At 31.5% G+C, this 11,441-nt stretch overlaps 2 protein-coding genes across 2 annotated transcripts; one reads left to right on the top strand and one right to left on the bottom strand.

Moving 5' to 3' along the window:
- Positions 1-1,599: 1,599 nt before the first annotated feature.
- Positions 1,600-2,277, bottom strand: LOC144571915 (uncharacterized). The gene has a single exon (XM_078321311.1). It carries the CDS (start codon positions 2,275-2,277, stop codon positions 1,600-1,602), a length of 678 nt encoding a protein of 225 aa, XP_078177437.1.
- A 1,287-nt stretch (positions 2,278-3,564) lies between these two features.
- On the top strand, positions 3,565-9,156 carry LOC144571413 (TATA-box-binding protein 2-like). The gene is made up of 9 exons (XM_078320697.1): positions 3,565-3,862; positions 4,064-4,151; positions 4,300-4,371; positions 4,804-4,854; positions 4,957-5,001; positions 5,451-5,546; positions 5,778-5,879; positions 7,417-7,483; positions 8,880-9,156. Exons 1-9 carry the CDS (start codon positions 3,816-3,818, stop codon positions 8,903-8,905), a joined length of 594 nt encoding a protein of 197 aa, XP_078176823.1. The 5' UTR covers positions 3,565-3,815; the 3' UTR covers positions 8,906-9,156.
- Positions 9,157-11,441: the final 2,285 nt, after the last annotated feature.

Raw genomic sequence — 11,441 nt, forward strand, 5'->3', positions numbered from 1 at the left:
ACATCTCGCGTGTCAAATTTCTCTAAACTCATCTATTTACTTTTAATTGTAATTTAATTTCAGTTTTTGTTCAATTAGAGGTGCACTTAGTATAACATAGACCAATTGTAACTGGGAATACTTATGATCAGCAGTTGGCCTTAATCTAATGAGTGCAGCAGCATGTAATATGGCATATCCCCATGCGGAAGATGGTAAACTAGACCTCATAAGTAATGGTTTAGCAATTAATTGTAATCTTTTAATCAACGATTCTGCCAAACCGTTTTGTGTATGAACATGGGTCACTAGATGTTCTACCGCAATTCCAATAGACATGCAATAATCATTAAAAGTTTGAGAAGTGAAATCACCTGCATTATCAAGCCGGATTCTTCTGATTTGATAATCCAGAAAATTAGCTCTCAATTGGACAACATTTCTTGTTGCTAACAAACTCACATGTGACCAACATGTTGATGCATCAATTAACACCATAAAATATCTAAACATTCCACATGGAGGTGTAATAGGTCCATATATATCTCCTTGAATTCTTTCTAAAAATGAAGGAGCTTCAGGTCCAACTTTATTTGGAGATGGCCTAATAATTAGTTTTTCAAGAGAGCATGCTTCGCATGTCATATCTTTTGATAATAGGATCTTCAGGTCTTTTAGGAGATATGCCCATTTGCACTTTCAATTATTCTCCTCATCATTATATTTCCTGGATGACCCAATCTGTCATGCCACAATGTAAATAACTTTGGATCAACTAACTTTTGGTTAGTAACCATATTTGATTCTGTTGTACTTATATAAGTACCATATAGTCCAGAGGACATTGCTTGCATCTTTTCCATTATAATTTTTTGGCCACTCTTAATAGATGTGATATGAAGATATTCGTAATTTCTCTCATTCATAGTTTCAATATGATAACCATTCTTTCGAATATCTTTAAAACTTAGTAGATTTCTTCTAGATCTACTTGAATATAATGCATCATCTATTATTAATTTTGTTCATTCAGGTAACAAAATACAAGCTCTTCCGAAGCCTTCAATTTAATTACTTGTGCCAGATATAGTGTGAATATTAGTCTCACCAAGATGCAATTGTGAAAATATTATTTTTCAATATGGTATTTGTTGTTCCGCTATCTACTAGACATGGATCTTCTTTACTTACCATTGCGTTAGTCATTTTTCTTTAAAATAAAAGAATACAAAAACAAATTAAAATAAACTATATTTATTCATTAACTTTATTTGCATATAATATAAAAATTAAAACATAAACATAAACTTCTACATTTTATTTTCTCCTTTAGTAAAAGTGTCAATTTCTTCATCAACATTTTGGAAGAAATCTGATATATCAAGATGTGTATCTATATGGCATTCATTTTCGGGATCATTTTCAGTAAGGTTAGTTTCCACATTTTTTTCTTTTTTTCTTGAGTGAGGCTTGATAAAGCTCTACTAGATGCTTTGGCGTATGGCAGGTACGTGACCAATAATTTTCCATCCCACATCTGTAACAAACATCTTCATGATGTTTTCCTTTCTCATTTTTCACTGCATTATTCTCCTTTGTTTTGTTGTATTGACCATCATGTCACCAAACATTGTTTCGACCACGTCCACGGAAATTGCTGCGACCGTGGCCATGTCCTTTCTTAGATGAAGTCGCATTCGCTTCAAGGAATGGACTTGCACCGGTAGGTGGTCGTGCTTGGTGATTCTTCATTAAAGGCTCATTATTTTTTTCCGCAACGAGAAGACATGATATTAACTCGGAGTACTTCTGAAAACTCCGCTCTCGATATTGCTGCTGTAGGAGCAAATTCGAGGCATGAAATGTAGAGAATGTTTTTTCCAACATGTCTTTTTCTGTTATCGTTTCACCACATAGTTTGAGTTCGGAAGTTATCCGAAACATTGCGGAATTATACTCACTAACAGATTTAAAATCTTGTAATCTTAAATGAATCCATTGGTAACGAGCATTTGGTGAAAGAACAAGTTTTTGATGGTCATATCTCTCCTTTAAACTCTTCCAGAGTTCTAACGGATCTTTCACCGTTAAATATTCAATTTTCAAATCCTCATGGAGATGGTGACGAAGGAAAATCATAGCTTTAGCGCGCTCTTGCGGGGAGGCAGTATTTGCTTCTTTAATAGTTTTTTCCAAGTCCTTTGCAGTGAGGTGGATCTCGACATCAAGAGTCCATAGGAGATAATTCTTGCCCGAAATTTCAAGAGCAGCAAATTCAAGCTTTGTGAGATTTGACATATGTACTACACAATAGATACATATTAACTTCAAGTTATTAATATCATAACTTCAGATTATAAATATCATAACTTCAAATTATGAATATCATAACTTCAAATTATGATAAATAAAAGTAAATAAAAGAATATGTAAATTAATAAATAAATTTAAATATATTAATAACTTTAGGTTATTAATAAAATATTTATTTAATAACTTCCGGTTATTAAATTGTTTGACTGCGCAATGTAGAATTTAATTTGAAATAACTTCAGGTTATTTTTGTCCAATGACCTATAATAACTTCTGATTATTATATTAATTTTATATGAAAATTTCTAATAAACTTCAAGTTTTTAATTGGGAATAACTTCAAGTTATTATTCATCCAGTGGTTTATAATAACTGCTGGTTATTATATTAATTTTATACTAAAAATTATAATAGAACTTCAGGTTCTAAACAGAAACAGTTTCTGGCCAAAATAGATAGTTCCTGGCAGACACAGAAAGTGCAGAAAAACAGTGTATTATGCCAAGGCTGAAACAGACAGTTCCTAGCCGAAACTGAGGCCAAAACAAAGTATTACTTTGCAACTCGTGCTGATAACGTGTTGTAAAATAAATATAAGAAAAAATGTACAAGATATTGAGAATGTATAAGATGGCTATCTTTCATTCATAAGTTTTTTCTTTTTAATATCTCTTTTACATGAGAGGGAGATAAAAATATATAGAGAAAGAGAATAACAATCTTCTAAGAAAATTAGAAAACAATCTTATGAACAATCACATAAATTATAATTAATTTGATTTACAACAATATACTTATATTTGTCAAATTTAAAAAAAAAAAAAAAAAAAAAAAAACAGAGGATACAGTTTTATTCAATTCGAATCATTCAATATTAATCGAATGGATTGAATCTAACAATATCACTTTTCATCGCAAGAATGACTATATCTTTTACAGATGTAAACTTTTCATTCGCAGCAACTATATCTTTTACTGAATAATTGTGTATCTTACGCATTAATTTGAAAATCCGCTTGGCTTGGTTCAATGCACCTATCCGACCACAGGTCCACAGCGGAACCACAAGACCATCGGTGTACCCACTTATTCCGGTTTAATTGATACCGCAGAACCGAACCGGAATCTATCCCGGTTAAATAAGAGTGCTGATCTGAGTTCCGGTTCTTAGTCTCTCGCCCCCACAATAAATAAACAAATCCAATTTCTTGTTCCCTTCTCAGATCGAGGTATAAAACACCTCCCCTTTCGAACTCTTTTCCCTCTCCTCTTAAACCCCAGCCCACCGACATTCTCCCTTAAATCCTATCTACAACTGCAGAAATTGAAATTTTCTTCTCATTTTTTAGGTTTATAGCAATAGTGCTTATCCTTTAACGAACCATCGTTCTTAGCCCGGTCTTTTTTCTCTCAAAATGTTCCCTAATATGCTCTTCCATGTTGATTAAATCAAAGATTGAAAGCACAAGAGAGATTTGGCGGGTGTTAGAAGTAGGAAGATCGTTTCTTTGGCTTGAAGTTCAATGAAACCAACGGCGAATCATCCTTCTGGAATTATTCCGACTCTTCAGTGAGCCTGAGCCTCATCCCAAAACTCAAATTTCAGGGATACCATTGGTCGAACAATTTCTAATTGAATGGAAAAAGAACTAGAGATGTTTAATTTGGAAAATCTGTGTTTGTGTATAACTGCTTATGCTAATAATTAAACCCTAAAAACCTAAATTCTAAAACCCCCAACCCTTAATTATATTCTACCTACTTGTTTCAGGAACGTTGTTTCAACTGTGAATTTGAACTGTAGCTTGGACCTAAAATCAATAGCTCTTCAAGCCCGCAATGCTGAATATAATCCCAAGGTATCTCTATAATTGCATCAGTGCAATCTTTGATGGAGCAAGATTTTAGTTGTCCAGATTTGTTACTTTGACTTTTAAGAATAGTAGAAAATAGAAAAATATCATGTATTCTAAATCGGGAAACTTGTATCCCTTTTTTTTTTCATAGCGTTTTTCAGCAGTTGTGATGAGAATAAGAGAGCCCAAAACTACTGCTTTGATCTTTGCTTCAGGGAAGATGGTCAGTAATTTATTTTGGTTTAAGAAAATGTACATTATACAGGAAAACTATATGGCTAGCCACAACGTTGGATGATTTTTTAAAGGTATTACTGCAAAAATGCTAAATACAAATTACAAAGGCTGCATTAATCAGAACAATTAATGTGTGTTAGGTTGACGGTGTTGTTATTTATAATAATACATGTTGTGCATATGAGTAATTTATTTCTTATCTTATTAACCTGATATAAACGGTGAAAAGAGAGATATTGCCCGGCAAAGCTCTATCTAGAGAGGCGTACTGTATGGACACAAAAACGGCATATCACATCAAAATATGTAGCTAGTCAGAACAACATTCTAGATCAGAAGTGATATGTCAAATTAATTAAGATTTGAATACTTGTTAATTAATATGCTTCATATTTACTCTGCAATTTTGGATATTCAGGTCTGTACAGGAGCAAAAACTGAAGATGCATCCAAGCTAGCAGCTAGAAAGGCATAATTAGTTCTGATTTTGATGTTCGAAGTCTTAAAACTTGAATTGTTAATTGTCCACAGCAACCTTTGACAGATATTATTATTATTTTCAAACTTGCAGTTTGCTAGAATTGTTCAAAAGCTTGGTTTTTCTGCCCAATTTAAGGTACTTCCATATATATGGAACATGTACATATGGAGTTATAAAAATCATAATATACTATGTAAGTCATACAGGATGAGAAATATTTTGTACCAGTTAAAAACATGCAATATATAACACATGCAAGTGCCTTCTAATTACTTTTTGTTAGAAATGCTCAAATGAATTTTCAAAAAAAAAGAAATGCTCAAATGAGCTTTTCTTTATTTTTTTACGAAAAAAAGTTATTGTAAGAACATTTTGAATTAAATGGGTAATTAGGGATGATTACATTTTATTGTGATATTTCATACTTTTCTAGGGTTATACTTAATATTTGACATTATACAGTCCTTTGGAGAATTTCCATTAATAGTTAACAATTAAGTCTTCAGATCAGACGACACTCATTTATGCTTCATGTTTTTAATTTGATAATTCGAAGCACAAATGCAAATTTTGTTTTTTCTTAGGAGTTCAAGATTCAGAACATGGTTGCCTCATGTGGTGTTGATTTCTCAGTAAATCTGTTCCGGCTTGCAGTTTCCAGCCATGGTGTCTTTATAAGTGTAAGTTGATGGCTGATTTGTTTAGTTATCTAATTTATTTAGCGGGCAACACTACAAAGAATAAATAATATTTGCAATTTTGCAAAACAAAATAAAGGAATAAACTATAATATGAGGCTTATTTTCATAAAGATTTTAGTATCCTGCTTCCTTTTGGGGTTCTCTTCACTGCTTCCAAGAGTTCCATTCTTTATGTATTTATTTTTGTCTCTGTGTTGCTTGACTCTGCAGTACGAGCCAGAGGTTTTTCCTGGTCTGATCTATCGCATGAGGCAACCAAAACTTGTTCTACTCATTTTCCAGTCTGGCAAGATAGTAATTACAGGTGCAAAGGTACTTTCTTTTCTCAAAAATATATATATATATGAGGTTGGCTATTCTACTTCCATAAGTATATGAGAGCATATGCTTATAACTCGTTTTTGTGTTTTCAATGTCTAAATGGTTGATTTAAAGCGCTCAACATGTTCTCCATATTAATATGTGTTTGGAGACCAAATTTTACATTTTTTTACTAATTTTTCAGAATTTTTCAAAACAGGATTTTTCATATTTTTTTTAATGTTTTTTATGACTGTTTGAAAAAATTCTGAAAAAATAGTAAAAAAATTCCAAAAAATATAAAATTTGGTCTCCAAGCACATATTAATATGGAGAACATGTTGAGCGTTTCAGATCAACCATTTGGACATTGGAATCCCAAAAACGAGTTATAAGCATATGCCCACATATGCTTATGGAAGTAGAATAGCCAACCTCATATATATATATATATTCAGTTGCTTTGTATTTCAGGAATAAGCATCATAATTGTAGCAATGGTAATAATAATGGCTCATAGTTATTAAGAAAATTACTAGTAATTGCAACAGTAATAATAAAAATAGTGAAATCAGTATGAATGACCTTTTTGAGTCATCAGAGCCAAAAGTGAAAGGGCGTGCATGTTTTACATAACAGTATAGAATCTATACTCTTATGTAAAACAGAGTAGAACTAGGGTGTTCTTAAGCTCACCAAGCCCTCTTGGTGAGTTTAGCTCCAAAACCTATCGGAAGGCTTAAAATGATGAATCCAAACCGTTGGAACTGATCTACTTCACGAGTGATGTGTTTACATGTCAAATTTAAAATAATTCAAATTAATTTAGTATAAAGTCAAGCGGTTAAAAAATGATGAGAAATGAATGTATTGAAATTAACTCATAAATCTTCTCTTTTTGACCACTTGACTTTCCATTAAATTAATTTGAATATTTATAAATTTGATATGCATATGCATCACTCGTGAAGTAAATCGGTTTCAACGGTTTTGATTCGTCATTCTGATAGGTTTTGGAGTTAAGCTCACCAATCCTTTGGTGAGCTTAAGAACATCCTAGTTCTACTCTGTAAAACATACACACCCTTAATTCACTTTTGTTTCATACAAGTACCAAAGCGCTTGAATAGTCAACATAAGTTGATGAATATAGTGAATTGTTTTTTTAACCCTCTCAAAACTATCAAAATACTGTCCTGGTAATGGGATCTTTTAAGCATGCATAGAAGTAATAGGGTTGAATTTGTCATTTGGGAAACCAACTTTCTGGTGTTAGATGCTTACAGTTTTATAAATGCTTTCTCACAGAAAGTAGCAATAACAATAACAAAAAGAACAATGTTATTTTCATCCAAAATATAAGATGCTTCTAACGAAATCTGAATTCCCATCATAAAAAATAGAAGGGGACTTTGTCATTTGGGGAGAATGATTGAATAGTGTTGCTCGTGAGAAAAAAGAAAGATAGAGGCTCTAGAGGCTCCGCACAGTCTTTAAATGAATGCATTTTAAGTATTTGATAAATAATAATGAAGTTCTGATGTTTCAGAAAACAGATGAGATTCATTCTGCCTTCAGTAACATCTTTCCTGTGCTTCCCGATTTCCGTGCTCCAGGTAATGTCTAATATGAATCCAATAATTATTCAACTGTGGTGCTTCTTATTAAATGCAATATCCACAAGCTTATCATATTTGTAAGAAGCTCCAAAATAAATAAAATACATCCATTGCGCACCAAAACATTCTACCTTTACTGTTGGGACCACATATTGCTAAGCCCAAATTAACCTATGAGCTAATTAAGGAAATTTTAAGCTGACAAGAAATATCCACCTTTTTTTTTTCTTCCAGTAATATAGGAACAGAGGCAATGAAAATGGAACCTGAAATTGGAAAGTTTAAAATGAGAAAGATCGCATAAATTATGTGCAATCCTTCCTTTGGTTCGCAAACTTTATTTGCGACCCATAATGTCGAGATCACAAATATTCTTTGCAAACCAAAAAGAGGATCGCAGATGTTGTGTGTGATTTTTTTGAAAATATCAGATTTTGGTTCTGTTCTCTAGGCTTCATTTTTCTATTAGGGGGAATTTCATGTATACCCCTCAAAAACTTCAAAATTACGTATTTCCTCCTCTAAATTTTGAAGTTACATATTTTCCCCTCTAAACTTCAAAAACTCACATATTTACTCATTTTATTGTCTTTTATATTAAAACTCATTCTAAATTTATAAAATACTTATTTTACCCTTCATTAAAAGTATAAAACACTATCAAAATCAAATTTGAATCTGGAGGTTCCTCTACCATCCGATCTGCGGGTATCACAATAAGATTATTGCGTGTTCGCTTCAAGATTTGTGCTAATCTAGTATGCACGGATCTCAAAGCAATTTTATATGCATACATCGCATTAAGATCTGTGCATATTGCTTCAATATTCATGTGTGTTTGCTTTAAGATTTGTGCTGATCTAGCGCACACAGATCTTAAAGCAATTCGGACGGTAGAGGAACCTTTAGATTCAAATTGGAATCAGATGGATGTTTTATGTTTTTTAATAAAAGGGTAAAATAGGTATTTTATAAATTTAGAATGTGTTTTAATATAAAAAACAATAAAATGGTTAAATATGTGAGTTTTTGAAGTTTAGGGGAAATAAATAATTTCAAAATTTAGAGGGAGAAATACGTAATTTTGAAGTTTTTGAGAGGTATACGTGAAATTCCCCCTTTTGATTACCAAAATAAAAAAGGTGGAAGTAGTGGAGGTGGCTAGATTTTTTTTTTTTTTAGTTTAACCTCATATCTCACGGTTAATGTTTGCTTCAATATCCAAAAGCTGATGATTTGTTTTTCAATTGCAAGGATGACAAATGTTTGGTATTTTATTTTACTGCTGTATAATCTGGGTATACATTTCAGAAAGCCTTTTCCTAATTTCTTTTTTACTTCTTTAAATGACCTAAATAGCTCTCTTGGCTGTTGTTTATACTATAAAACAGAGAGAAAAACAAGTGCCTAGGAGGATAAGCTTTCGAGCTTAGGATGCGAAAAATAATATTAGTATTCACTTATTCTATGGCTCTTTCCTAAACGCAATGTCAAACAAATTCTTGCGTTTTGGAGCTGAGGAATTATCGACAAAGTTTAACTGTTATAGTTTTATATCTCAAATTGATAATTTCTGCATTAAGAGCTGTCTAGTTGAATGCAGCATGAAGACTGTCTAGCTTCTCTCTGTTTTCTTCTGAATTCCTTTTGGCAAATAAAGAGAAGGAATCAAATATGTAATTTTAGTTGAATAACTGTTCTTTAGGATAAACAGATTAAAAAACATTTCATATATAATGGGAATGATTTCATTCAATGCATAAGCACCAATATCAGATACAACGTAGAAAGAAGCTTGTTACAGCTTCTCTAGTTCTAGTCTGGTAACATTGTATTTATTTCTGCATTTCCATATATGTTAATATTTTGTGGAAAATATTTTTCATTGGAACAGAAAATGACAAAAAAGGTCGCCAGTTTAGAAACTTTGAAGAGACTTTTTCAAGTTTCCAATGCTTAATCAACACAGTCGTATGTTTCTTTCTTCACTAAATTAATGTGCTACACCGCTAGTTTCTAATACTAGAAGAAACATTGACTTTTTACCAAGGAACTTATCATTGTTGTTGACCTTTTCTTTGAAAGAGGGCCAAAATCGAACTTCGGTGCGCGCTTTTAATTTCTATTGAAACATTTGTACATTAGGATTAGGTGAGGCAGTGAACTAAATTTGAAATTTAATGCAAATTATGTTTATACTTCAAAAACTCGGTTCACAGACAGATTTTCGTGTTTTGTTATCAGATTAATGCACATATAGGATCTAATTAAGCTAGGCATATTATTATTATTATTATTATTATTATATTTCCCAACTCTAATATTTATATATGTCAAATTAATATGTTGGCTATAATCATAACACAAGTATTAGTTTCAGATAGAAAAATTAGATAATATTCCTCGGTATCAATTATTGCTTACATATATTACGATTTTTATTCACCGACAGAGAGTATGTCCGTACTACACATTATGATACGTAATTAATCAGAAAATAATATATATATATATAGGGTCTGTCTAAATTGCTGCTGGCAGCATTTCAGCAGAGGTGCTGCCGGGGCTATATTTAGCCGTGTGATGTCCAAACAACAAATCCAAACCATTAGATGTTTAATCTATATTATAATCTACTTGGTGACCAAATTTTACATTTTTTGGAATTTTTTTACTATATATTAAGCTGGTTTGAAAACCGCTGATTTTAGTAAATTTTTGCAGCATTGAAATCAGCGGTTTTCAAACCAGCTTAATATATAGTAAAAAAATTCCAAAAAATATAAAATTTGGTCTCCAAGTAGATTATAATATAGATTAAACATCTAACGGTTTAGATTTGTCGTTTGAACAACAAAAAATAGAAAAAACAGTGGCAGCACCGCCGGCAGAAATGCTGCCGGCAGCAAATTAGCCACAGCCTATATATATATATATATATTAGCATTTGAGTTGGAGCCACGTACCAAATATATTCCCAATTATACAAACTCTAAAATGTTCATTTGGCCACCTCTACGGCACTATTATTTATCAAATATATTCTCAAATTTGAAAATTTAAAGCAACTTAATTTTAATTTGTTTATTTTTCATTATTTTCTTACAGTTTAACTTTATACTAAATTAAGTTTGAAATTTATTATTTTTTTCATATAAATGCATTACTCATAAAGTAAATCAATTTCAACAATTTATATTTACTGTTTAAAATTATTCCGATAAATTTTTAAATTAAGCTCACCAAAACACTTAATAACCTTTAAAACAAAACACTTAATAAGCTTTAAAACATCCAAATTCTATTCTCTATAAAATACTTTCAAGTCTTAAATTACATCTGAATTCAAGCGATCCGCAATTTCTCCGAGTATCATCTGACCACAGATTGAATCAAGTTCACTCAATTTGCACCTCTGATGTCAGATGTTGCCGACGGTGAATTTGGGTTCATAATTGCATCAATTAGAAAATATGACATGACACGGGGTCTAATCTGCATAAAGCCAGTCGCATTAATGCATTCCGTCTCCAATACGTCCGATTTCAAAAAGTCAAAAAGTCAAGCACAAAACCAGTCTTGCACTCTCCCGCTTTTTCTTTATTTAATTGACACTCTGTAGTCCTCGTTTGCTGGCCAGAGATACCGTTAAGCGGTCAAATTTTATGGCTTTTAAAAAAAGTGATAATGATTTTTTAATTGTTTGATTCCGATTAAATTAATTATCGATTTGAACCCCTACAAAGTTGGAATTTTAATTTACTACTCACGATATAAAAAATACTAAGAATTAATTATTCTATTAGCATAATAATTAATTTTTGCAGTTATTTTTAAAAAATAATATAAAATAACTTAACTGAAAAAATTCACATTGTTTAAGCATAGCTAAGAGTTTACACATTATATTAAAAGAAAGCTAACCAGTATAGAAATAACTTTTAAAATAAATGTA

This window comes from Carex rostrata, chromosome 19 (genome assembly GCF_964058835.1).
Source record: "Carex rostrata chromosome 19, lpCarRost1.2, whole genome shotgun sequence".
In the NCBI taxonomy this organism is placed as follows: Eukaryota; Viridiplantae; Streptophyta; class Magnoliopsida; order Poales; family Cyperaceae; genus Carex; species Carex rostrata.

What these genes read in the sequence shown, in the direction of transcription:
- LOC144571413 (XM_078320697.1), top strand. Translation starts at nt 3,816, where the DNA reads ATGAAACCAACGGCGAATCATCCTTCTGGAATTATTCCGACTCTTCA. An exon ending in TCTTTGCTTCAGGGAAGATG is followed by an intron (nt 4,372 to 4,803) that starts GTCAGTAATTTA and finishes TTGGATATTCAG; the next exon opens with GTCTGTACAGGAGCAAAAAC. An exon ending in CCAAGCTAGCAGCTAGAAAG is followed by an intron (nt 4,855 to 4,956) that starts GCATAATTAGTT and finishes TCAAACTTGCAG; the next exon opens with TTTGCTAGAATTGTTCAAAA.
- LOC144571915 (XM_078321311.1), bottom strand. Translation starts at nt 2,277, where the DNA reads ATGTCAAATCTCACAAAGCTTGAATTTGCTGCTCTTGAAATTTCGGGC.